The 27430-nt window shown below is 48.1% G+C and overlaps 1 protein-coding gene and 1 long non-coding RNA gene across 3 annotated transcripts in view; both read right to left on the reverse strand.

The window, feature by feature from the left end:
* The window catches only part of TBX20 (T-box transcription factor 20), a 40723-nt gene extending 31688 nt beyond the window's left edge, over window positions 1-9035 (reverse strand). Inside the window, exons 1-2 of one of the 2 annotated variants that reach the window (XM_053410516.1) lie at window positions 8827-9035; window positions 450-690 (exon numbers count right to left, since the gene is read on the reverse strand). In XM_053410516.1, the coding sequence (XP_053266491.1) occupies window positions 450-690; window positions 8827-8953 (368 nt within the window). In that variant the 5' untranslated portion in view covers window positions 8954-9035. Of the gene's footprint in view, window positions 1-449; window positions 691-3663; window positions 3930-8826 lie in introns of those variants that run through there. The other variant, XM_053410517.1, reaches the window with a different exon arrangement.
* Window positions 1-27430, reverse strand: part of LOC128424417 (uncharacterized) — a 161510-nt gene that overhangs the window by 35538 nt on the left and 98542 nt on the right. The gene's annotated exons all lie outside the window — the stretch shown is intronic.

Raw genomic sequence — 27430 nt, forward strand, 5'->3', positions numbered from 1 at the left:
CAACACCTCAAACTCAGTATTTTTAGCAATGAGGCGTGGAAGCGGAGAGGAGCAGATCAGCACCTTTTTCTGCGTAAAGGAAGCTTTTCTAGCACAATCCAGATGCCTGAAGCATGGGCTGGATAAATCCACAGCTATACACACTGGTTGGTGATAAACTACCCCTTTCCCAGACTTTTGAGTCAACTTTTTCGCCCTGTGCACTTCTATTCTCACCCCTCTTTCCTTTCAGTTGCTCCATTGTAATTCTGCACAACAAATAAGCAAAAGCAGATGTGCTGAAGCAACATCTCCCCCAAATCTCACACGCAGCTAATGCATTCCTTAGGACCACCAACCAAAGCTCGTCACTATTTTGTGACGTTTTTGGTTAGTCCTAACGAAGGCACAGTCCAGCTGTGGATTGTGGTGCCAAAATATAACCGATTTCTTTGAAGGTATAGCCTTACCTTCCCGATTTGGTGATGATCATCTCGGTGCCCAGGTCGTGGAATTTGTCCCAGAGGTCCTTGGTCTCCAGGCTGCAGGAGATCTTGGCCATCTCCTCGCTGGGGATGATGGGGGTGGTGGGAATGAGGGGCTCGGTGCACAGGGAAGAGGGGCTGGCGCTGCCGAAATCCCCCGGCGGCGTTTCCAAAGCGGGCAGGTCGCCGAGCGTTTGGGAGCAAGACGACTTCTCCACGAATTGCTCTGCAAATGGGACAGAGAGAAAGGGCGGCGACGGAGTGAGATCGCTGTCCTGGTGAAAAATCGAGTCACCACAGCAATGGAAAAGCAAGTCAGCCTGCTGCCAGGAGGAGCAGAGAGGTGAACCTGACAAACACGAGGAAGGATTCCAGCAGAAAGCCAATAATAACCAGGAGGGGAACTGATGCGCCCGCAGAAAGGTCCTGAACGAAAATGAAAACGACGCGCACAAAATTGGAGAGATCGTCGTGGCTATAGCCGATCCAAGACTATCTTGGGCTTTCCCCCCCGTCTGCCTGTCTCTTGCCTCACCCATATGAACTTACGGCCCCTTTGGGAAAGCGGAGCCTTGAAAACTGCGGCCAGGATCCCGCGACTTTAAGCCCCCTGAATTTCTCGAGCGGCAGAGGATACGGTTTTTAAACTCCCTGCAGCCCTGCGTTTTACGCACAGCAACAGCAGAGGCGTTCGGGCGCTTTTAGGCAGGGAGCCGGCTGCACACAGTCGCCGCAATTGGCAGTTAAAAACAATCAAAGCGCAGCGAAAGTGTTGCATCTGGAGAGCTTTCTCCACTGCCGCCGCCTCCTGATTTCCATCGCGTCTTGTTCTCAAGATTTCAGAAGAGAGAACGGGGAAGAGAGAACTTGTCGGTTGCCTCGCTGGCGAAGGCAGACGCCGCCCCGAGACGGCTTTGCCCACTCTCGAAGCGCGCCACGGACAATGTTTTGCAAGCAGGTACAAGAACGCTGGCCACTTGCTTTCTGTGGCAAGAAACCTGTGTTTCATCCGCTTCACTTTAGATGTGAAAGTCTGGGAAAAAACAAGAAAGATTGCGGGCGGGAGCTGAGTTGTGTCCCGCCCCCCCCCAGTTTGTCCGTTCCTCCCACCTATTAGTTTCTGAACAATTGGAGAGTAGACAAGGAGTGGGAATCAAATTTTACGTCCCGTTCTCACTCCCATTTTTTTCGGAAACAAGGAGTGGGGAGGGAACGGAAAATTGGGAGAAAGCAATTTCCCCCAGTTTTCCTTTTCCCCACCAAGCAGGCTTGTGCTCGGGTTCACATGAATGAATGAATGCTCTTCATTTTAAAACAACCTGCAAATAGAAAAGTAGCGCGTCAACCTTCCAGACTTGCTCTGGCATTCCGTTTTCGCAGTGTATGTTTATTTATTTATCTTGGAGCATTGTCACGTGAGCTTTCACTTGCCACCTAAAGATTTAGATGTTTGCCTCCTCACTGAGGCCTAGAACCTCGAAGTGTGGCACAAAGCTCCGTCCTTGAAAACATTATTTACCGTACAAAAAAGGTTTTAGCTCAAAAGACTTTGTGTAGAAGATACCAAGCGAAAGGGAGATGATTTGCAATCAAGGACGCGGATCTTTTTAGGGGGTGCAATTTATTTATTTTTTAACGACCCTGCTTACTTGGAAGAAAGGAAGTACCTTTGAACTCCGTAGGCGTTTTTCTATTTATTCAGGATGAGTTTAAACTACTTTCCCGCCCCCCCCTCCCCAACCGAAAGCGCATTCCTATGCAAGTCTACGCGGAAGGAGATCAGTTGGGCTTCCTCCCAGCAAAATAGGTACAGGAGCTGCATCTGGTTGCAAACAACGGGTGAAACACCATCGGGCCCAGCTAACCTTCCCAAAATTCAAAGCACTGTTACTTCTTTTCTTGGATTTCAATAAAAGGCGCAGGCTGCTAATCCTTTAGCATCTCCTTGGGAGTAAGCCTCGTTGCATTCTGTGAGACCAAGCCTAGGATCGCACCTTGAGCCTGAAATCCCAGGCACACTTACCTGGGAATAAGCCCCATTGAACTTAATAGGATTTACCTCCGACTAAACATATAGTTCAGAGGCTTCCCTCTCTCCCACTGTGTTCAAAGGGGATTTCACGAGGGGCTGGACATTCTCCTTGGAGTAGCTCTCGCTGAGCCTTCTGTGAATAAACATGTTTAGGTTCGCGCTTCTTGACTGGATCCTGCCCCAACTTGTGATCAACAAAAAAACTACATAGAATAGGTAGCAGAGCATCTCTTTATTGTGGCTTGCTTCTACCTGCAAAGGGTAACTGAAATTAAATGGTTGTCAGTTACTAGGGAAATGAATTCTTGGAGTCAGGAGTGCCAAGTTGGCCCTGTGACCGTGGGTGCCCAGGCCCGTGGGTGTCAGGCAGCATGCATGGTGCTGGCATGGACATTTGTGGGTGCCCGCACAGCGCCTTCATGGGGAATTTTGTGAGTGCTTGGGCACCCAGAGCCCTAGGGAGTTGGCACCTATACTTGGAGTGTCGTGCTGGGACCAGGTAGGGTGGCGTTGGGCCGGTACTTACCTCTCAGTTTAACTTACCTCACAGGGTTGTAGTGAGGATAAAAGCGATTTGGGGGGGCTAGAACTTGATGGAGAAGCAGCATATAAATATTAAGATATAGGTAGGAAGAAGGACCACAGATTTGGGAACCTTCCCAAATCTAGAGGGAAAACCGCCTCCAAACACCCTGCGGCTTCTGATCGTCCTGATCAATCTTCCAGATTGATCACAAGTTCTTCTGATCGGATTTCTTTCTCCAGTCGCTGCGCCTGGAGAGAGATTGCCCAGGAGGATTCCAAAGAAACCCCCATTTTCATCAGGCGAGGGGACCGAGCGGGAAATAAAGTCATCGCTTGACCTCCTGGCATTGCAACTCTCCGTGGGCGCTATCAGATGTGGGCATCGTGAGCACGCCTCACCTTCCGCACAAGTATAGAACTCAAGTGCCATAAACTGGAGACGAAATGCGAAGGAAACGGATCCAGCTGGAGAAAGTAAGTCAGAGATCCCCCCAACGCCCCAGCTGTATCCAGAAAATCGAGATCTAGTGGTTTGTGCGCAGTCGGAATGGAGGCGAGAGAGGCTTGACTGTGCTTTAGCTAAAACCAGATATAGGACTCTTAATTCTAAAACTCTCAGGATGTAACCCTACGTCCACTTACCTGGGAGTAAGCCCCACTGAACTCGGAGGGGCTTACTTCTGAGTAGGCTTAAATTTGATTGCATTGTAAAGCCCCGGGCCCCCTCTTAGCAGCTGCTTGATAAATCCAGTCCAGGGGCCAGCATCCACCGGGAATTTTTCTCAAATGTGCTCAGGAGGCTTGCGCAGGAGAGCTTCTCCTGCTGGTCGCGCGCCTCGGCGCTGTTGGAAGCCAACTGATAAGGACCCAGTTACTTTGAAGGCAGGGAGCCTGTCTAAATGCCCCGATTATCGCCGCCCTTAAATAAAGAAACCACTTGAGGGCCTTCGTGGTGGTTGGTTTATCCAGCTGGCGTCCGAAGCGAGCGGCGCGCTATGGAAGGGAAACCCAAAATAGAACTGGTCCCAGATGGGCAGGATCGGACCAGCGACGCCGGCGGCCCATTCCCAACCAACTCACAGGACCCAACCTGTGCCAAGATGCGGGGCCGCACCAGCCGGAGACTGATTCCAAGCATTTCATCCAGGAAATGCAGAAAACACACACCACCAATTGGTCAGATACACGTTTCCAACCGGACTAGCCCAGTGAAAGGTTACGACTCTCTGAGATGTTAAAAACGGCTGAGATTTCCTTCCTAAGAAAATATACGCAGGTTTGGAGCACGCAAGATGTGCGCTGCGATCCCAAGCGAAAACCCCACTCAATTCAGTGGGATCTACTTCCAATAGTGAAGCAGATCTAATTGTCCAGTACAGTCCAGGCTCGAAGCCTGATCCTGACGGCGGTGTGGGATTGAGGATTGGAGTGATCATTCTGTGATATTATGGCAGTGAGCAAAGCTGTGTTGTAACCTTGGAATAAAGTCAAGGAGGGGTGGGGAGAAAAAGCCTGATTCTCGACCCCTTTATTCAGGATAAATATTTCAGCTTCAGAGGGATCGGACAGATGTAAAACCTCGTGCTTTATTCAAAGTCAGGGTGCGCTCAAATCCCAATAACTTCGTGGCTGCGTTGCCCAACTCACTGATCCAGTGTAAACTTCGGAGCTGAGTGGGGTATTAAAATAATTACGGTTTGGAAGGGGACATAACTAAGGATGACATATGCATCCAGACTTGGGGGTGGACAAAACGTCTCTGTTCCTAACACTCTTCCAAGGTTCCCCGCAGGGCGCAAACTGAGCGGTAGTTTCACGCACCATTGAAAGGAATAAACTCTGCTTTTACGCAGTCAGTCTCGCTCCTTTGAAATGGGGTTCATTTAGGGAGAAACGCTCAGGTGGGTTGTGGCTTTCCTTGGGATGAAGTTCACTGACTTCTAACAGTCTGCACGGAAATCACTGCGTCTCCCTCGATCCAGGGTGTATAAACCCATCCACACAGGATCGCACCCTCCGGAAATCTCAAACTCTTCATTTAAAATATCTCACCTCCCAGCAAGGGACTTAAACGCAATGGATGCTTTGTGGCAATTGTTTGGTTTTGCGTTCCGTACCCCGCTCTGGTATCTGTATGATGGAAGGCGGGTTACACAAATTTTTGATAAATGTATAAATAAAAGTACTACGAAAAGAAGAGAGCACTCGCTTTGTTGGGATTTTAGCAGCAACCCCTGTCAGGTTTTTGTTGTTCAATGGTTTTGTCACGCTCTTAAGCACGGTTATGTCAACGGGACACCCTCTAGAAAGCCAGTTTTTAGTTGATTAAACTAGTGGCACAAAATACCCCATAACTCTCTCCCACGGAGATCTAGCGATTTTTTAATTCAGAGTGCCGAAGACACTCGAGGGACATTCTAAGCCTTCCTTCTCAGTCCTGGTGTAACCTTTCAAGCGCATTTTAAAGCACACGCTGCCAAGAATCCTGGGAACTGTTATTTACCAACACCCAGAACTACAGTTCCCAGCAAACTATGGTTCCCAGGATTAATTGGGGGAGGGGTGCGCTTTAAGTGTACGGCGCGAACACAGCCAAGTTGCGTCTCACACGTTCAGCAGTGACTCCTAGCTCCAACGCATAAGAATGGATTTCCCAGATAGCTGTCCCATTGGGATTAAATGGACCGAATTAGATCGAAGTGTAACCCCCAGTTCACGGCAACGGAATCCGCCACCGAGCAAAGCCAACCGTATCTGTGACTCTGACTCTAATCAGCTCCTGGGCGCGCAAGACTCCGCGGTTGAGTCTGGGAAATGGGCTGAACAGAAGAGACGGCGTTGGGCCTACACTTCCAATGGAGGAAGGAAGAGGGGAGCTAGAAGGCGAGGCATCTCTACAGCGAGTCGATTTGGAACGCGCTCCAAAGAAAACCCAGTGCCCTCGGCCTCCGGTTTCTTCCTCAGCAAGGGACCAAACAAGGAAACCGAATCAAAACAAATCGAGATCCCGCCCGGTCCAATCTCTTGGTGATCATCTTAGTCGGTTTAGCAGAACTCAAGGATATGGTCGTACCGAATCTCTTTCAACCTGTCCAGGATCTTTCTGCTCATTTTTACTTAAAAACTGCCATGGGAGGCGGGAAGTAATATTTTCTTAAGAGCAGGCGCTTCAAAGGCAAGTCTATGCAACCACGAGCCAGTCCATACTCGGAACAGGGGGGAAAAGAGGCTGTAAATAACCGGAAACAAATTCGCTGTGACCGAAGCTCAGAAAGATAAAGTATAAAATTATCTTTAAAGTACGATGTTTGGGATGAGGGAGCGGTTTCTATTTCCTACGAAAGTTTCTTAAGCATACGCATTGCTTATATTGAATACATCTTTTTCGTACTTAAAAGCCTTCGGATTTTTGTTTTGTCTGTTTAAATTACCCTTTTTTAACAACGCCAATGAGAACTCTCGCTCTTCCTAATAACAAAACGCAATATCAGAGTATAATTAGGAAAACCATTAGTTGAGGAGGAGGGAAGTCTCCGGCCAAGACGACCAAGAAGTTTTTATATATTATATGTAAGATGGACGTTTTGTCAAAAATTTTTAAATAAAATTTAATTAAAATTATATAAAGAGAGAGAGAAAACTCTCGCTCTTCCTTTCATTCTTCACCAAGAGAAAAAGGTAGTTTTCTAAAGGTGCATTATTTCTATTAATGGTTAAAGGGTGGGCTAGCTGACAGAGGGAAGAGGTGTGGAAAAATTTATAGTTAAGGGTTTCTGGGTAATGTTTCTTAAACAGCCATAAAAGAAACCCACACAAAGAGCTGAGCAATGATTTTATGAGAAGTATTTTTTGTTAAAGCTTCTGTAAGAGAAAATGATCTAAATACATAATGTACCTAAAGCTCAAAGTGCTATAAAGGTCAAAATCAACAAAATAGTATCTTAAAATAAACAGAGTGCAATAATTATTTGTTATTTTCCTTGTAACGTCCTTGGAGCAGAGACATATTTACTCTTTTCTTAGGAAATTCTGTAATTGAGGTTCTGTACAAGTCGACAGAACTTATTTAAAACACAACGCACAAAACTGTTCACATTCTCCACTATTTATCATTATCATTATTAATCACCTGCCCTTTACCCAAAAGGCGGGTTCCAACATTAAAACACAATATTTAAAAACAGTTTAAAATAACTTAGGTGAGTCCTAAAAAGCATACACATCGAGTGTCAAAAGCCAAGGTAAATTGGGTTGGGTATGTGGATTGACGCACTAAACTTCTGGAATTAGAAGTAAGTTCTCTTACGAATCAAAATGGCTTATTTTCAAGTCAAAGTGGAAAGTTTCACTAGAGAGTATGAAACTGTAGTTCTGGCATGTTTATCAGAAAGCAAATCTTATTTACTCAGCGGGGGGATGTTTTAGGATGGGACGTCCATCCATGTAGGATAGCGCAGATTGACTTCAGAGGCTTTAAGGATCACAGTCAAAAATATAGGCTCCCTGTTGTGGATTGCAGAAAACCAGCGAAGTTTTGCCTTCGACTTCAAAGGGATGTGAACGGAGTCTTTGTATTTGAAAGCAAATCCCATTTCTTTCAGACTCCTTAGCTTATGATCACCTCATCCTAAATATATTTATCTGAAATAGGTCGGGTTTACTTTTTTTTAATGGCTTCCAGATTCAGAATCACAGCCTTGGCTATTACGAATTCCAGTGATTCCAGAGGACAAGTTTATTTTGAATACAAACTAATTCCAAAGGAGGGCCCATTTTCATCCTGAAGCAAAGCCTGCCAAGCTAAACGTGCTTGCCCGGCGATCCTGGGACTTGCTCCCAGCTAAATGTGCACAGGATTGCAGTCGTCTCCTGTGCAGCAAATGTTCACAGAATTTCGGGCTTTTTTAAAATCTTGATTGCTAGTAATTACTTTAGCTGAATCTCCCTCTCCTTCAACTCTATCTCCCTAGTTTAAAAAGTGTACGAACAAACTGGGGAGCAGTGGTTCCCACTTAATCAGCTGGTCCTTGGGCTGATTTTACAACTACAGCTGCGCCCCAATGTTTTCGGATGAAAAGTTTGTTTTCCGGATCGATGGCCTCTTTTGCCCGGAGAGAGGAAGAGCAGTCCAAGAAAACTCAACTTAGCAAAATCGTATCTGGTTTTTATTTCTAACTGGAGATACGGCACTGGGGCCAGATCCTGTATCTGATCCCTCTAAAAGCAGCAGCTTCTTAAAAGGAAAACGATGCGTCGGATAATCGCAGCCTTTAAGGAACCACGGAACTCCCTATCGTAACACCGGGATATTTTAATTGTTCTACCAGGCTACTTAGAAAAGCGTTTGCTTCCGTTGCCTTTTAACACTTTCCACTGGGCGTTTGGAAGGCGTCCTTGAGAACATCCCAGTCAAAGGGAAGCTGAACCATCCCGTCCAACTTAGGAAAGGCATTTTCCCACCCCACGAATCATTATTGTTCTGGAAAGCTGTCCTTTCTAAACGCATCGCCCCCGCCCACCCACACAGCTACCAGGGAGTAAGGCCCAATGAGCTCGGCGCCGCATTAAAACTGCTAACACATTTGCAAAACTAAGCAGGAACCTGTCTGTTTTCCTGCACTGCAGGGGCTTCGCCGGGATGAGCCTGGGGGACCCTTCTACGATCCTACGACACGATCACCCCCCTCCCTCTATTCCCCCAAGCGACCACTCCAGCATCCCATGCGAAAGCCCCTCTAGGCTGGGCAGGTGGGCTTGGAGAAGAGGACCCCCCGAGGGCGCGCCCCTCCTTCTCCGGAGACTCACCCAGAGGCTTGATGGTGCTTTCGGCGCTCTCCTTCTCCTTGGAGCTCCCGCTGGACATGAGCGCGGCGATGGAGAAGGCGTTCGCCCGGGAGGAGAGCTGCGGCTTGGGGGAGGCGGTGTACTCCATGGTCTCGGAGCAGAGGACGGCACCCCCAAAAGAGTCAGAAGGTCGCGCAGAGCCAGGCCGTTCCCTCCTGCTACCCAGACGGCTCCAAAGGAGAAGCAGCGAGGAGGAAGGAGCCCACGGGCTGAGAGATCGGGAGGCCAGAACTTTTTGCCAGACTCCCCAGGAGGAGTTTGGAAGGTCAGGGAAGCGCGCGGGCGCAGTTTACGCGGCGACCATCGTTTTCCCTGCTCCCTGGATGGAGGCGAGGGAGAAGGAGAGCGCGCGCTTCGGTGCGGATGGAAGAGGCGTCTGCCAGGGCCGGAGGGCTCGCAGTGAGATCCGCCTTCCTTCCTCCTCCGCCTTAATTCGCTGGCCGCCGAGATCCTATCGGCTGCCAGCCAATCAGGGCCTGCCCACGTCAGGCCTCGCTGATCCCACCGGAGAGGAAGGCAGAGCGCGCGGGAGGGCAAGCGCCGGGCTCTCCAAACTCGCCTTTTCTTTCAAGCCAACAGTTTAGTTCTGGGGAGGAAACCAGAGTTTGGAGAGGTCTCCCCCTGGTCCTTTTTCGGGGTTTCAAGAGGGAGGGGGGACCCTCCACGGAGGGCATCGGACCACCCCTATTCTGTGTTTCAGCTCACGCTTTTTGATTTCTCCATCTCCAGGCAGCTCGCTGGCTCCACGAGCGTTCAGGGTTTCCTCACCACGAAGTTTGTTTGTTTATTATGGGCCCAGCCACAATGGCACCCCCCAGCAGTGGCTAAATGTAATATGTGATATTATTGCACACAGGTGGTGTAGTGACAATAAAGGTTTATTATTGTTATTATTAAACTCAAGCAGACAATGATTTGGATTAGAAATGGCCAAAACTTGATTACAGATATAGGTGGATTTTTGGCTCAGGCATTGGGGTATATTCCAGCCCCCGACCCCGGACAAATATATATATATATTTTAAGGTAAGGGAACTCAGTCCCGTCGAGTTCCTGCTTAAAACACCTCCTGCATATATCCACAACAAAGGTTCTTAACATCATGCTCTTTTGCCCTGCGTCTAAAAGGCCTTTAACCATTCCTAAGACTCTTCTGCCTGCACTGAAAACTGAAAAGGTTTCAGACGACGGGAACTGCAAGGCCAGATCTCTGGTTCCCAGACTTCTTTGCTCCCCCCACCCCAACGTCTCCCCCTCCTTCCTGTCAAGTAGTACAGTGGTACCTCGGGTAAAGAACTTAATTCGTTCAGGAGGTCCGTTCTTAACCTGAAACTGTTCTTAACCTTTAGCTAATGGGGCCTCCCGCTGCGCCACCGTCGCACGATTTTTGTTCTCGTCCTGAAGCAAAGTTCTTAACCCGAGGTACTATTTCTGGGTTAGCGGAGTCTGTAACCTGAAGCGTCTGTAACCCGAGGTACCACTGTACTGACTGCCGCTTTGACAGCCCGCGTTGCCTACGGGACTCCTGGCTACTCCGACCCACTCGGTCCCCAACAGGTCTGGTTCCCCAGGAAGTGGCCGATCTGTGTCCGGATTGCACCACTCCAGGCTGAGGAGTTACCATGACCTAATGGCCCTCCCTGCCAATAAAAGGACAAGGCCCAGAGAGCTCCTTCTCCCTGAGGTCCAGTTCTGGATGTGCAGGTATCTTTTCTCCTTATGGAGGCGCCCCCGCCCGCAGACTGACACAGGCTCACCAGCTTAGGGAGAGCCAGGTCTTACTCCCACCGGCTCTCCATCAAGCACTTCCCTATACAGTGGTACCTCAGGTTACATACGCTTCAGGTTACAGACTCCGCTAACCCAGAAACAGTGCTTCAGGTTAAGAACTTTGCTTCAGGATGAGAACAGAAATCGTGCTCCGGCGGCGCGGCGGCAGCAACGGGAGGCCCCATTAGCTAAAGTGGTGCTTCAGGTTAAGAACAGTTTCAGGTTAAGAACGGACCTCCGGAACGAATTAAGTATTTAACCCGAGGTACCACTGTACTAAAGGTGTTTCTCAAAAGGAATTATTATCCTTTTCTCTTTCTCGCCCTTCAGCGACTTTGTCCTGTCTTCCGCCCGATCCTATGCAAGAGCGCTTGTTCTCAAAGGGGCTTCGGGATTTCGCGGCTCCACAACCGCCGCACAATTTCCCTTCGCCCCTTTTGTTCAGGGGCGTAGCGGGGACTGACTGCAGCCCAGAAGAATGAATTTACTCTGCCCTAACTCTAAGGAACTCTCTTTGCCTACGCGGCGACGAATCTGCGTAAAAATGGACACGCCTGTCCTTTAACCACCTTGTTTCGGAAGCTAGACGTTTTCTGGCAACGCATTTCCTAGGGAAGAAAACGCCTTAAAAGCGATCTGGCTGCTCCAGTACCAGCTAGCTGTGGACACTGCCTTCCACTAAACCACGCAGCTTCCGCTCCAAGGGTTGGTTCACGCGTCTCTTGGTGGCTGAACCTGGCTTCTTGCACGTGCGAATGAACCGGCAGAGCTCTAACACCAGAGACAGATGTGTCTGCTTTGTTCCTTCGGCTGTGTGCACGCTGTACACTTAAGAGCGCATTTAAAGCACACTTCCCCTAAGTCATCATGGGAACCACAGTTTGCTCAGAAAGTTGGGAATTGTAGCTGTGAGATAAACTACAACTCCCAAGAATCTTTGGGTGGGAGAAGCGTTATTCTTTCCTGCTAGGGTCCATACACATTCATTCAGGTCCAAGTGATGGCAGAGGGCTATGTGAAACAGCTCCAAGAGGCGCAGGGACTTAGTCCCAACCGCTGCGTGCAAACTATGGGTGTGTTTGTGTGTGTGAGAATCGCACCATACAAACACGCGTGTTTTTTAAAATTGTTATTATTTACTCTTCCCTTTCCTTATAGCAAAAACACAAATATCTTCACTGCTTTTGAGAGCCGATTTACACTAAATTAGATCCCTGTTGGTCTATACAGTGGTACCTCGGGTTACATACGCTTCAGGTTACATACGCTTCAGGTTACAGACTCCGCTAACCCAGAAATATTACCTCAGGTTAAGAACTTTGCTTCAGGATGAGAACAGAAATCGTGCTCCGGCGGCGCGGCGGCAGCGGGAGGCCCCATTAGCTAAAGTGGTGCTTCAGGTTAAGAACTGTTTCAGGTTAAGTACGGAGCTCCGGAACGAATTAAGTACTTAATCTGAGGTACCACTGTACTGTCTTTTTCTAACGGAATGAGGTTAAGATAATGCGGCCGATCTCAAATATGCTTCTTACTTTGGAATGAGGTTTGTTTTGCTTTTGCTTCCAGCGAGACTTCCTTCCAAGGCAGTGTATTTTGGATCGGCGCCGGAGAGGGCAAGCTTCGAGCCACTTACTCCGGAACAATCCTACAAAAAGCTTACTTGAAAATAAGCGGTGTGAGGCTTCCCCCCCCCACTCCCACCCCTATTCAAAGAAACCCGGTTGGAGTGGTCGTTCACGGGCTTCGCAATGCGGTCCCCTCGCTGCGCTATTTGGGAGTTTGCTTCCGACTAAATAGGCTTAGGATGGCGCCACGCGCCTGTAAGCAGTGAACTCAGCCCCACGGGGGAGTCAGCCCCACAGGTGGCAGCAGTGCTCCCTTCCACGCAGGCAGTGTGCGAGAGATCCTGAAGGCTGCTCACTTTCACCCACAGCTCTGCGCTGCATTTACGCACATTGACCTTCCCAGCTGCCCCATGCGTAAATGGACCCAGAGTCACTTCAGCACCCGGATCCAAATCCCAAAGAAAGCGGGTCCCCTTTGACTGAAGCCGACGGGGGTCCACTGGGCCAAACCGGATTAAATCCGAGGAATTAGCCTTCTTGTGACACCCCACCCCCACCCCCGCGGTTCCCTCGACTAACATGCTTCAACGGATGCTCCGTAAACCTTTCTGATTTGTTCCTCGGGTGTCCCATAGGTTGTAATATATCCACGCACCGTATTTGGATCGAGGTCGGGACTATCTATAAAAGGCCATCGGTAGAAAGCGTCTGTATAAACGATTTGCACCCTAAGATTTTAGTTTAGTTTATTTTTCCTTTGCAAGATTTAATTAACATGCACTGAACACAGAACTAAATTTGTTTTAAGAGCATGCACTGTTTAACTCTGGGAAGACCAAATCGTCTCCTGATTTCAAAAGTAGGTCGAAAAAATTGCGCTTTTTTTCTTTACAGATCCGCATATGCTTTCCCTGGAGGTCAGCTTGGGCTGCGATCCTAACCAGATTAAGCCGAGGGTCTCAGTTTTCTTGAGATCAGGTGGCTGCAACTCTCAGGCGCTAAGCGACATTGAGGACCTTGGTGTCAGTTTCACTTCTTTTCTCCAATTGTACAGTGTAAAAACCCAGCCCTAAATCCGGACTGGAGTGCAATCCTATGCACACTTCTTTGAAAGTGAGACCCTCTGAACTCGGTGGGACTTGCATCGGAGAAGATAAACACGAAATCGGACTGTTAAACTGCAGCGCCTCCCCCCCCCCACAGTTTTTTTGTTGTTTTTTTTGGGGGGGAACAGGCTTGCTTGAACTCCGTGCGACTTGCTTCCCAGTAAAAACGGATTAAGGTCAGGCTGCATTATCAAATTGCACTATAGGATGCCGGTTGTTTCTTGAAAGTGCCATCACCGAAACCCCGCATCAGCTTCCATTCCTCAGTTTTACTGACTTGGGCACGTCTTGCCCCCACCCCCATAAGCAGAAACTGGTATCCTTTTTCCAGCTAAAACCCGTGTCTTTCTTCGTTAAGGGTTCCCAGAATTGCAGGCGCTGGAATGTATCTGGAAAGTGTGAGACATTTTCCCTGTTGCAGCCTTGCGAACTGGTGAGTTTTGGAATTCTGTGTTTATAAATCGGATCCACTCATCAGTTAAGCCATCTGGCTTGACCTTAAATGCATAACTAACTCTTCCGGTCCTAAACAGAAGTGTATTATCAGACTGTCTTCGGTTGCCAGAGGTGTGCGCTAGTCTGCAGTCACTTTCCCTGTCTGTTCAGAAGCAAAACCTCTCCGCGTTCATTAGGACTTCTCAGAGAAAGTAAACGTGTGAGAGGCTGAACCCGAAAGCACGCCGGCTCCCCTGGCCTTCGTTTATTTTGCATTTCTAGCGCTCAAGTACTGCTAACAATTGTAAAATAATTGCATGGGGTGTGGTTCTGGAAGGAAAATGAGATCCGAGAGCTAAGCTTCCTTTTCCTTCAGCAGAACTGGATTGCAATCTAGTTTAGCCAGCTCTCTTAGCCCTGGGACCTAGGAAAGTGTAGATCGCCTTTGAGCATGTGCAGAGTGTTGTTACTGACCTTTGACCAAACTCATCCAACCGCCCCTTTCCCCATTTATTAGAAAAAGAAAACTGCCAGCTTCCAGGCACCTCTCTTAAAGGAAAGAGTTCCACACTCAGGCTGTATGTATTTCAGTTCCCTCCGGGATTGGCCAAGATAAATCCCCTGGACTGTTTTAAAAAATGGGTACCGCTTCGGGGAACTTTGGGGTTTTCACTCTCGCCTTAAACAACCTGAACCTGCCGGAAGCAAAAGCGCCCTTTTCAGAAACGCGCCGTTGCGAATTAAAAGGTTGCCGGATGGTGCCATCCCCAAACAGCGTAACCCGTGCGCTTGCAGAGAAGTTGGTTTCCAGCACGACCCTGAGTACGATCCCACCAAATCTGAGCACACGTTTCAAATTCCATTGCCTTCAATGGGAAGAGGAAAGCGCGCACTTTAAGGCTTCAATCCTATACACATTTACTGAACGCAGAGCTCGAGCATTAAATACCTTTCACTGAGATCGATGGGGCTTAAAGCACGCTTTTTTCCACAGAAATGGGTCTCATTGAGTTTAAAGGCCCTTACTCCCAGGTAAGGGGGCATAAAGACTGCGCTCTACATTTAACAGGGCCGTAGGAGTTGCTTTTGAAATGGGTCCAAAAGCAGGGCTACAACCTAACCTACAATGAACCTGACCAGCTTTCAGGGGACTTTCACTTTCCAGGGACGTGATCCGGGCCTTTCCTTCCGCGGGTTCAAGTCGAGTTAGGAGCAAGAGGGCGGGAGATCCACAGGATCCACAGAACTGAATAGAGCTGAATAAGCAGATCACCTAAAAATCTGGTCTGAGGCACGACCCCCAGACCCCCCTTTCTTCAGACGCCTTTTGCTTTCCTTATATAGACAGGAAAACCCCCCAAGAGAGGAGCTGGGGAAGAGAAATTCCTTTCACTGCCATAGCGTGTCCCTTAAGGAAACAGCTGGAGCCGGCCTGGTCGCTCAAGTTCTTGGTAGTGCTTTGTGGAACTGGGGCTCCTGTGCATGCCCTGAATCCAGGCAATCCGGTGGGGCTGAGGCGCCAGTGAGGCGTCTCCTCTCTGCAGCTCAGACAGGTCCCAAACACGTCCTCTTCTTGCAAACTGCATTTTGGTACAACTGCACGTTAACCGACCCACAAGAATTATCACCGCCTGGTCAATCTGCATTTCCAGTTTATTCCAATTTATTGCTATTCTGTTAGCCACTGTTAGCACATGGATAGATAGTAATCTATCCATGATTACTCGGAAGTAAATCCCACAGGGTTCAGTGGCTTCCTTAAGCGTCTTCTGGATTACCAGGGAAGCTAAGGAGGTGACGATTCCTCCTGAACAGTGCGATCCTAGCCATGTTTACAACAACAATGATAATTTATTTGTACCCCGCCCATCTAGCTGGGTTTCCCCAGCCACTCTGGGCGGCTTCCAACAAAGATTAAAAATGTCACACATTAAAAACTTCCCTGAACAGGGAAGCCTTCAGATGTCTTCTAAATGTCAAGTAGTTGTTCTTCTCTTTGACATCTGGTGGGAGGGTGTTCCACAGGGCGGGTGCCACTACCGAGGAGGCCCTCTGTCTGGTTCCCTGTAACTTGGCTTCTCGCAGTGAGGGAAGCAAGTCGCAGTGAATCCCACGAGTGTAACCAAATGGTGCGATCCTAACCCCACTTACCTGGGAGTGAGCCCCCACTGAATTCAGTAGGATTTGTTTCTGATGCGATATGGTTAGGATTGCGCTGTATGTATCATGTGATCTTCCGGGGATCTGGAAGACTATTTTGCTGGAAGACTATTTTGCTACACAACATCTGTACTGCCAGGCGACCGAGACGATCAAGGCACACTTGAGTGATGGAACTCAACCCGGATCTCTGGTGGGATTTCTAACTCTGGCTAGAATTTATTCCTTTCTTCACTTCCTTGCTTTTATAGCCCACCTGATCAAGGTGTTTTACATGGTTCTCCCCTTCATTTAATCCCCACAACAGCCTTACGAGGTAGGCTGAGAGGCAGTTACTGGCCCAAGATCACCCACTGAGCTTCAGGGTCGAATGGGAATCTGAACCCTAGTCTCCCAGGTCTCCCTGGCTCTCTGGTGTGGGCTTTAGATCTCCGGGAATCCCCACCCCCCAACACACCAGGAGCACGGATCCATAACATACCCTCAAGGAAGTAATCCCCATTTTCTTCTACGGGAGTCAGTTCCTACTCCAGAAACGTAGCTTTACAGCCTCAATGTAAATCAAAAATCTCCTGACAGCACAACCAATTTTAGCAAATGTTTCCTCCTTTTCTATCCGCAGCCAGTGGAGGTTAACAGGGCACTGCCATGCCAGTCTTCTTATCCACATTCAGCTTCCTCAGGCTCAGGGTGGGATAAAACTCAAATTAGTTGGCTCAGAGACCTCCCTGTTTTCCGCTCCATCAGTCCCAATGGGCACCAGCTGCCATTGCCCTAAATCCTATTTTTAGAGGGCAAGTCACAGGTCTTGTGCGGGCTGATCTTGCGCATAGTTTACTGTGAAGAGGATTCCATTGTGATGAAAGGAAGCTACTTTATAATGCGATAGGAGGGTTGGTGCTTTTGGTTAGAATCTTGTGGCAACCTCAATTTCAATATGACATGCGTTGTGAACCGCCCTGGGATCTACGGATGAAGGGCGGTATACAAATTTAACAAATAAAGAATAAAGAATAAGCTTTGGAGGACTTCCTAGCCACTTCACCGGATGCCTGAAGCGCTATCCAGAGTACAGGCAGTGATAGTTACACACTTACAGGTCGTAATTCACAAAACAGTTATTGGTGACGGACTTCTGGGCCAATTAACGCGTATAATTCGCTAAAACTAGCGCACGCGCTTCCCATTCAATAGGCCTAAAACCGGCGTCCTAATCCCACCCCGTCAACGCTGAATCTCACTAGGGCAACCCTGGGTCAGATTTCAGATTACTAATCTACTTTACAGGGTTGTAGCGAGGGTCGAAATGGAGGGAAAGAACAGTGTAATATTGAATGCCAATTCTGTCTCCAAGCAACACTGGCATTAGTTCAAAACTCTTCCTCCCTCTTCCCTGCTACCGTGCAGCCATTCTCTCCCTTTCCATCTCAAGAGAAGGCAGGATAACCTTATCCAATGTTTTCAAGGTCAAACGCTGCGCATCCTCCTGTAGACCTCGCCTCATCTGCATTAACCCTGCGGCTTGCAAGTGCAGCGGAGAAGAAGAGAGAGAGGTGTGAAGAAATCTCTGGTCCAGCAGGTCAAGCCTTGATCTTGTTTGTAGGACACTAAGTTGCACTGGTCCCATCACCTCCTGGCAAATAGAAGGGGAAGAAATGGAGGCAGTGAGAGATTTTACATTCTTGGGCTCCATGATCACTGCAGATGGTGACAGCAGCCACGAAATTAAAAGACGCCTGCTTCTTGGGATAAAAGCTATGACAAACCTAGACAGCATCTTAAAAAGTAGAGACATCACCTTGCCAACAAAGGTCCGTATAGTAACAGCTATGGTTTTCCCAGTAGTGATGTATGGAAGTGAGAGCTGGACCATAAAGAAGGCTGATCGCTGAAGAATTGATGCTTTTGAATTATGGTGCTGGAGGAGACTCTTGAGAGTCCCATGAACTGCAAGAAGATCAAACCTCTCCATTCTGAAGGAAATCAGCCCTGAGTGCTCACTGGAAGGACAGATCCTGAAGCTGAGGTTCCAAGACTTTGGCCACCTCATGAGAAGAGAAGACTCCCTGGAGAAGACCCTGATGTTGGGAAAGATGGAGGGCACAAGGAGAAGGGGGCGACAGAGGACGAGATGGTTGGATAGTGTTCTCGAAGCTACCAGCATGAGTTTGACCAAACTCCGGGAGGCAGTGGAAGACAGGAGTGCCTGGCGTGCTCTGGTCCATGGGGTCATGAAGAGTCGGACACGACTAAACAACTAAACAACAACAATAACAAGTTGCACTGTCATCATCAGTGGGCTTACCCACAACAAAGGATACAAACCTTGCTATCTCCCACCCTATCATCCTCATATCATTTGGAAGTGAAGCCCAGTTAGATCAGTCCCACAAGCTCTCCAGAGATTTGGAGTTAAAGAAGGCGGACAGAACTTCTTCCGTGTAGTAGGAAGAGAGGCGCCTTCCCTTCACCCTAAGTTTCATAGCTCTCAGTATTGCTCCCTTTAATAGTAATCGCAGGTGGTGGGTGCCGACAGGAAGCCAAAACTGGACCTCTGTGTAACAACGGATAATTTGGTATGCTCATTGAACCCCGCGTTTCCAAAAATAAATGTTGAGCCCACCAGAACCACAATAGCATTCAAACAACAACAGACCCTGCAATCACAACAAACATCAAACACAGTAGCACGTAATAAAGCAAGCAGCAACTATTAATGCAATTAATAGTTAATAAAGCCATAGAGAAGTATCTGAATGTTCCGGAAACATCAGGCTTGCAAGGGTACAATTTTTGTTTAGGGGAGGAGATTAAAGGGGCACCCCCCCCAAATGCCTTATGAGGACTGCGCACGCTCAGTCACCATGGGAGGTTGATTGACAGGGGGGAAATACAGACAAAAAGAAGCGGAATTGTTTGCTGGCTGGTTGGGAGCAACGTGAACAGGAGCGTTCCTGTCAGAAGGTGGGAAAACCGCTTAGATTGATTGTAAACCGCTCGCGTTGCTTGCGACCCGCTTAGAGGTTTGATTACAATAAAGCGGTAAAATTTGTAAAACAAAACAGATACTCCGCAACATGTTGTGGCAGGTGCCACGCGTTATACAGGACGACGGTCCAGAGATGTTTAGTAAGTCCCAACAGAAGCTGAGCGCCAAGACATGGACGTCGGAGGCAGTGCGGTGTAGTGGTTAGAGTGTCAGACTTGGAGACCAATAATAATAATAATAATAATAATAATAATAATAATAATAATAATAATAATAATTTATTATTTATACCCCGCCCATCTGGCTGGGCCTCCCCAGCCACTCTGGGCGGCTTCCATAGAAACCAAAAATACAGTAAAATATCACACGTTAAAAACTTCCCTGAACAGGGCTGCCTTAAGATGTCTTCTGAATGTCAGGTAGTTGTTTATCGCTTTGACATCTGATGGGAGGGCGTTCCACAGGGCGGGCGCCACTACCAAGAAGGCCCTCTGCCTGGTTCCCTGTAACCTCACTTCTCGCAGAGAGGGGACCGCCAGAAGGCCCTCGGCGCTGGACCTCAGTGTCCGGGCAGAATGATGGGGGTGGAGACGCTCCTTCAGGTATACTGGACCGAGGCCGTTTAGGGCTTTAAAGGTCAGCACCAACACTTTGAATTGTGCTCGGAAACGTACTGGGAGCCAATGTAGGTCTTTCAGGACCGGTGTTATATGGTCTCGGTGGCCGCCCCCAGTCACCAGTCTAGCTGCCGCATTCTGGATTAGTTGTAGTTTCCGAGTCACCTTCAAAGGTAGCCCCACGTAGAGCGCATTGCAGTAGTCCAAGCGGGAGATAACCAGAGCATGCACCACTCTGGCGAGACAGTCTGCGGGCATATAGGGTCTCAGCCTACATACCAGATGGACCCCACTGGGTGACCTTCGGCCAGTCACTGCCTCTCAACCTATCCTACCTCGCAGGGTTATTGTGGGGGATTAAATGAGGGGGAGGGAAAGTCATGCGTGCCACCTCCAGCTCCTTGGAGAAAAAGGCGGGATATATATGCGTTAGACAAATTAAATAAATAAATGTCAGGCTTATTGGAAGGCGTAACTCCAAGCATCACAGCCTAAGCCAGTCGTATAGAGCGGGATGGGAGCTTGGGCGACGCAAGGCAGGATCCTTAGCAAGCGCGCAATCGGGCTCCGGAGCCCTAGTCCCGTGCGCAAGCGTGCCTTTTGCGCAGCCCCGTTTGTCTCGATGGGGCTTTCGCAGGAGAATCCCCCGTTGCCTTTTCGGAAAGCCCAGACAGATCTAGATCCTCCTGACCCGGTTCTGGAAGAGTCTCTGTCTCTCCCCCCCACCCGCCCCCAGGCGTCTCGCCATCTGCGCGAGACTTTGGCGACCTCTATCCAATTTCACCGCCCGCGCCCCTTCAATGTCACCTCCTTCTCAGCCGAGGTGTCTTCTTTGCAGCGCAAAGCGAGGCGCTCTTAAACCCATTAGGCATCTCCCCGATGCAAATCCGAGGGTGGAAAGAGGGGGGAAAGCTCGATTAAGACCCGAGGGTTGACAATTAGATTATAGTCCAATTGCCAGCGGATAATGTGCTAAAAGCTTTCGCGCTTAGTGTAACTCCTTCCTGAGAATTATTCACACTTTGCCGGCTCCCGCGGGCCAGGCGAGGGGAGGCGAGGGAGCCAGGGCCGGGCCTCCGACGGCGACGGCCTGCCATCGACCGAGAGTCGAAGCTATCGAGCGCAAACGTCGTAGGAAGGGTGGATCTGCTAAGCGAAACGCGCGTAACGTGTGAACGCGGGCGTAGAACAAGATGCCCTGCTCAGGTCAACACAAACACCGGACCTATAGTGTATAGAACAAGTTCTGATCATAGGGAGTAGAAGCGCAACACATATTTACTAGAGAATAAGCCTATTGGACACAGTGAGACTTACATTTGAGTAAACATGCCCAGGATTGTACTTTAAAAGCATCTTCTGTTTTCCGATTCTTCGCTAACAAAATTCTTGCCGCAGTTGTCTCTCTAAGCTAGAGCTGGCTCCATGTTCTACCTATATAGTCAAAGCGAGCCAGAATTCAGCAGGCACTGTGTGTCTCTTTCTCCACGGGTGTAAATGAAATAGTTTTAACATACACACCGTACAGCAGAAGCTCATTCTAAGCGCGGGCACAGAATCCCGGGAACTGTAGTTTAAGGGTGCTGAACTTGTAGTGGGTGAACTATAGTTCCCAGGATTCTTTGGGTGCGTGGTTGGGGGATGTGCTTTACATGTGTGGTGTGTGCGCAGCCACATGGGACCAGCACTATCCAACCAAAGCGAAGTACAGTGGTACCTCGGGTTACACACGCTTCAGGTTACATACGCTTCAGGTTACAGACTCCACTAACCCAGAAATAGTACCTTAGGTTAAGAACTTTGCTTCAGGATGAGAACAGAAATCGGGCAGCGGCGGCGCAGGGGCAGCAGGAAGCCCCGATAGCTAAAGTGGTGCTCCAGGTTAAGAACAGTTTCAGGTTAAGAACAGACCTCCAGAACTAATTAAATACGGTACTTAACCCGAGGTACCACTGTACTTGTAAAGCGGTTTCATTCAGCATATGCATCCTTGGAAACGATGGAACTTCATGCAGCAAAGACAGTGGCACACTTAGGTGAGTTTGACTCCTCCGCTTGCTTTAGATGACAATGCAAATTAAAAAATATGGTAAGCGGGCAACTCTGCTACATTTTTATTTTTTTATTTTTTTTGCGGACGGGGGTGGGAAGCGTCCTCATTTCCTGCTCATTCTGCTGAGTGGGGCTCATTCGCTGATGGGTTTAAAAAAAAATGTGAAGGCCCATGAGCTTGAGCTGCCGCAATACATGCAAAGCTGAAATCTGGAACGTATGGCCTATGGCTACATACGCTCCACTCTTTGAAAGCCCAAAACAACAACAACATGGGAACTGCAGTTTACCCCGGTGCTACAATTCCCAGCACCCTTAACAAAAAAACAGCTCTGAGGGTTCTTGGGAGGAAGTCATGTGCTTTAAAAGGATAGTGTGCACACTGTGGTATACTACTTGGGTCAGGATCCTTCTTCAATCTGGTGTCCTCTAGACATTTTGAGCTAGAACTCCCATTGGGCTCAGGCACACTAGAATACTCACTTTCTAATAAAAGAGTTCTTTTGAGTCCCCTCTGCCACTACAGAAACAGCTCAGGAATCAGTGTGGGTAATTTTCTTTGCAGACTTGCCTTTTTAAAGTAATCCCTGTTGATCTCAAGGAGAAATTCGTTCTTCTAAGTGATCTGTTTAGGTTTGGGGTGCCAGGTACCGACTGGTTAACCGGGCAAGAGCCCTCTCCCCAGGTTAAAGGTCACTTCCTGAAAGTGTGAGTGGAATTCAGGTGGGAGAAACTGTCTGGATGTGGAATGCTATGGAAGACGAACGTTACTTGGAGGCATATACTGTATCCTCAACAGAACACCCCATGTCAAGCTGCTCAGAAGTAAATCCCAATGATTTCAGTGAGACTGACTCCCAGGAAAGTGAGCATAAAAGGGCTGCAGCCTAAACGAGACTATTGTATTGTATTGATCTTTATTACGGCCATTGGCCTATCACACGACAGTTTCCCATACCAACATAATGTACTTAAACCTCCAAATTTAAAACCGCCAAAACTTACAAAAAACAGACAAGAACCAAAGCAAAACAAAAACAAAAGACCAACATACATTACAATAAATTTGTAACATAAACATCGCCCTCTACTCATAAATTAGTAGAAGACATCAATGGTGATATCACCTGATTACATCCTAAAACATAGATCATAGTTTAAAGGGATTATCCGAGCCGCACAGGAGTCCGTTTCTCTTCTTTAGGGATAGGACGCTGATCAAGAATCTGGCAACCATGAGTGATCTTAGGGGGTCATCATCATTTAATAGATATCTCAGTTTGGCTCCATTCGTATCATCGGCAATTCCCTTTAGATATTGAGCAAGAAACTTGCTCCTGGCCGATGAGTGAAAAGCACAATCAAAAATTATGTGATGCAACGATTCCGGTGCCCCACAATTACAATCACATAAGAGCGATATCTGTCCATTGGAGAATCTATTTCTCAGCACGTTCGATGGGAAGGTGTTGAATCTTGCCTTTACAAAGGCATATCTATGAGCCGAAGAAGTTAAGGAATTCAAATAGTTTGGGAGCCTTAAGAGGGGTAATAAACCAAGGTTTAGAGGTGAGCAGGTACCATTGCCCAAGACCATTTTCTGCTGCAAGTCCATCTCCTCTAGTTTACAGGTTACTGGTTTTTTAGCTGGAACTATATCCTGCTCTAGTAATTTGGATGGGGAGATTCCCATTGCCGTAATTTTCAGTTGTAAATTTTTTACCCATGGGCTCTGGAAATCATCTCTCCACATACATTGTATCAAGTACAAGTTTGGGAGATTGTGCCATAGAGATAACCAGTGACAAAGTATGTGCTTCCACAGAGCGTTTTCCAGGGATACAATATCAAGTTCCATGCGTAGCGCTGTATTACTTACACAGTTGGGCAGTTTCAATATCCCTGTTAAAAACTGATTTTGAATAACCTCTAGGTGAGATAGGTTGACAAAAGTCCCTGCAGCCTAAACGAGACTGAGTCCCAAGTCAACATTGTTAGTATCCCACGAGATGACCCGGGATTGTGGTTGGAGTAAAATAAAAACAGTCTGCCGACACATCATGCATTTAAAGCACACCCTTCCCCCAAGAAGTGTGGCTTTTCAACAGAGAATTATGACCCTTAGTTCGAAAGGATTTAGTTTATCCCGTTGGCCTATCAGCACCACTCTTGGCTTTTCTAGAGTAAGTCTCCAAATATAATACATCGCCAATTTCCTTTCACAGTCGCCGTTACGCGCGCGAAATTCAAGATGCAACCGCTTCTCTCCTCGCAAAGGACTGAACTTCTAGAGACTGGGAAGGGAGGAGAGACTTGAAGGAAGGCAAATCTAGGAGACGTCGATCCACAAGGACATGGGCGTGGGAAAAGGCGCCTCGCCATCTTTCCCCTAGGCAAAAAATATTCCCACAAACAGGAACTGTTTTGGGTAATTGGACACCACGGGAGCAGACATGGAACACCTGTTTGGGCACATGTGCGTAGCCAGTTACCCCCATAAAAAAAAATACATAGCTAACCGAAGTTCTCTCCCCCCCCCCCATCTTAGCTACGCCCATGTTTGTGCAGGTGCCGGTTAGCATTTGTTTGGCGATCAAACAATTCCCTCCCCCTTCTACCTGGCCAAAGGTAGGTTCCCCCACCCGCCTTGCAAATTGGTGGATTTTAAAGATTCTGCGTCCTGCCAAATCAGGCTAGATAGAGGGGAACTGGAAGAGCGCAGGCCTGCTTCCCCCTTGCCCCTTCCTCTCTCGTTTGGCCCCCCCCCCAGCCTTGACCCGCCCCTTTAGGTAGCGCCCCGCCCACTTTGCCCCGGACTGGCGGCCAATCAGAAGAGCCGAGAACTGCCGCGGCCCCCGCGCTTGTTGCAATGTGAGTCTAAAGCGCAAGAGGCGCAGCGGCGACTGCCTGGCCTTCTCCCTCCTTGCGTTGCCTAATCTGTCCCATTATCAGTCCGGTTTTGGAGGATGGCGCCAGAGGAGCTTTGCCCCCATTAGCAAATCCCAGCTCTGGTCCCAAAATATCTAGCAAAGGCAGGAGCTTTCCCAGCGCGACCCTTCTAACCTCTCGAGGTCCCAGCGCTGGCAATTTGCTTCCTCGGCAGAAGCAGTTGGTTGAGTCTGGACCAAAGCTGTCGTTGTTTAGTCGTTTAGTCGTGTCCGACTCTTTGTGACCCCCTGGACCAGAGCACGCCAGGCACTCCTGTCTTCCACTGCCTCCCGCAGTTTGGTCAAAATCATTTTAGTAGCTTCGACAACACTGTCCAACCATCTCGTCCTCTGTCATCCCCTTCTCCTTGTGCCCTCCATCTTTCCCAACATCAGGGTCTTTTCCAGGGAGTCTTCTCTTCTCACGAGGTGGCCAAAGTCTTGGAGCCTCAGCTTCAGGATCTGTCCTTCCAGTGAGCACTCCTTAAGAATGGATACGTTTGTTCTTCTTGCAGTTCATGGGACTCCCAAGTGTCTCCTCCAGCACCATAATTCAAAAGCATCAATTCTTTGGCAATCAGCCCTCTTTATGGTCCAGCTCTCACTTCCATACATCACTACTGGGAAAACCATGGCTTTAACTTTACGGACCTTTGTTGGCAAGGTGATGTCTCTGCTTTGGACCAAAGCTACCCCCTTTTTTTGTTTCCGTCCTTACAGCGGGGTCGATTTAAACCTTGGCTCTGTGCAGGGCCCTCTGTGCTAGGACAAAATTGCCCCCCCCAATTCTTATTTTCACAATTTTCCCGCCCCATCTCCCCTTCTGTGCATGCTCTCAAGTGCGCTGTTTTGCACCCCCTCAGCTCGGCAGGGGGGGCCAACCACCCACACTACCCTAAATCTCACGCTGCTTTGTGGGTGGAGACCAGGCCAAAGAGCTTACCAGATCATTGGCCCATCTAGGTCCATGTTATCTAGGCTGACTAGTGGTGGATCTCCAGGGTTTTGGACACAGGACCGTGGACACAAACGTCTTTGACCAGGACACAGAACTTTAGCTGCGTAAACTGGGTGTGTACTTCTGTGTACTGAAAGCGAACTCATTCTCTGAGTATGGATGCTTATGCGGCCAAAACAGAACAACCCACACAGATGAAGCTAGGGCAGCAGACTCAGGGGAACCCCAAGATTGTAAAAAAAAAGGGGTTGTGGGTGTAAAATACCCTAAGGAGGAAATCACCCCCAAACAGCCCATTCAGGACAGAACAATGCTCAGTGGCTATGCAATACTCACAGCTGGAGAATTTAAAAAAGCAGGCGGGAACTGGGGGTGGGGAGGGAGAATGGAATGGAGTGTCCCGGAAAGGGGCATGGCATGAATGGGTGGCTGACACCCTGAATGTTAGCATTCCGCAGTGCAACTTTTGTTGTTGTTGTTGCAGAATGTCTCCACGCTGCTAAGCTGGTTTGGGTCTTCCTTTCCACTTTTCTGCACTTCACACAGCCACTGATGCCTGTAATATTTTGTGCTGGCCTCAGCAGCGCTTTTCAGACTGCCGGTGTCTCCCAAACCACACAAGCTTTGAGATAAAGCTTCTTTATCATCACTTTAAAGCCCAAATCCAGAGCAGATACAGAGCCAGACAACTCAAGACAGGCTACCTTTACAGCAACCTTGCTAAAAAAATGTTAAGGAAATTCTCCTTTTCTGATCCTTCAGATATATATATATATAAAATTAACCACTTTTTGTGGGTTCAATTACCATTAATTGCTCCTTAGGAAATACATGGCTACAATGCATTAAAGCTACAATACATTCCCAAGAACTCCAGGGTCTTTTACTGACATTATATTGCTTTATTGTCTTCTTACTGTTTGGTACATTATACCTTGCAAGGTTTTCAGAGATGGCATACACATGGATGTCCACTAAAATGTGGCAGCCCCCACTACGTGGTGAACCATTTGTGTGCAGCAGCGGATCAGCAGATTTTTCTGTACATCTCTGCAGATGTTTTGGTTGTATGCTGTGGCACACACACACAAAATCACCCATTGCTTCTGGTAAACTGTTAAATGTAAATAGCTCATTTTGCAGCCACCATGCAGTGTGAGTTAATACCTTCATTTTCACAAGGAGGATGAAATTGTCACATGGTGTGCTGTCCCAGAATTTGCCTCTGCCATAACAATCACCATAGATAATTGTTTCCCAGAGTGGAAGCAGTTATCATTCTCTCCCTGGAAGGAATGCAGATGGTCTTACTCTGATAATGTTCTCACCAGGCTGTCAACCAGTTAACACCCCCCCTCCCTCAGACATTTTGTGTTTACCTGAGTGCTATAATACCAGATCTGTATTTCCCTTCCACATGGCATGCATCAAGCATGGTAGCTTGAAGCAGGAGGAATCTGGACCTTTTTGTTACAGCATCCTTGACCTGCACAGATTTACAGTAGGACAAGTGGAAGCAGCAACAAAATGTTACAGCATGGAGTTTTCCTCCATGAGACTTTCTGTGATTTCCCTGCCCACCTAATTTTCCATACCACACCCACCAACAGTGAATCAGCATCCATGCTCATTGAATATGTCTAGTCACCATTTGGCTGTTTTTTCACCTAAAGTTTTTTTTTTTGTACCTTTGCAAACCTTGGGTTTTACCTAAGCCTATTGACAACACTCTGTTGTGCACGGGGAGTGCCATTTTGGCTACAAAAGCAACTTTACTCACCTCCGAACATCAGAAACAGAGGGAGTGATATTGATCAGATTCCTAAGATTCCTGAATCTTAGGTTGAAAAAGGAATGTAATAAAAATCTAATGGCATAATCATATTTCTCAGATTCCTTTCCTTAAATCTGTTGGCTAGCAACTTAAAGTTTTGTCAACAAAATTCATAGCAGGGTTGATCTAAATATTGAAGCACACAAAGTTTT

Source organism: Podarcis raffonei, chromosome 12 (assembly GCF_027172205.1).
Source record: "Podarcis raffonei isolate rPodRaf1 chromosome 12, rPodRaf1.pri, whole genome shotgun sequence".
NCBI classification, from domain to species: Eukaryota; Metazoa; Chordata; class Lepidosauria; order Squamata; family Lacertidae; genus Podarcis; species Podarcis raffonei.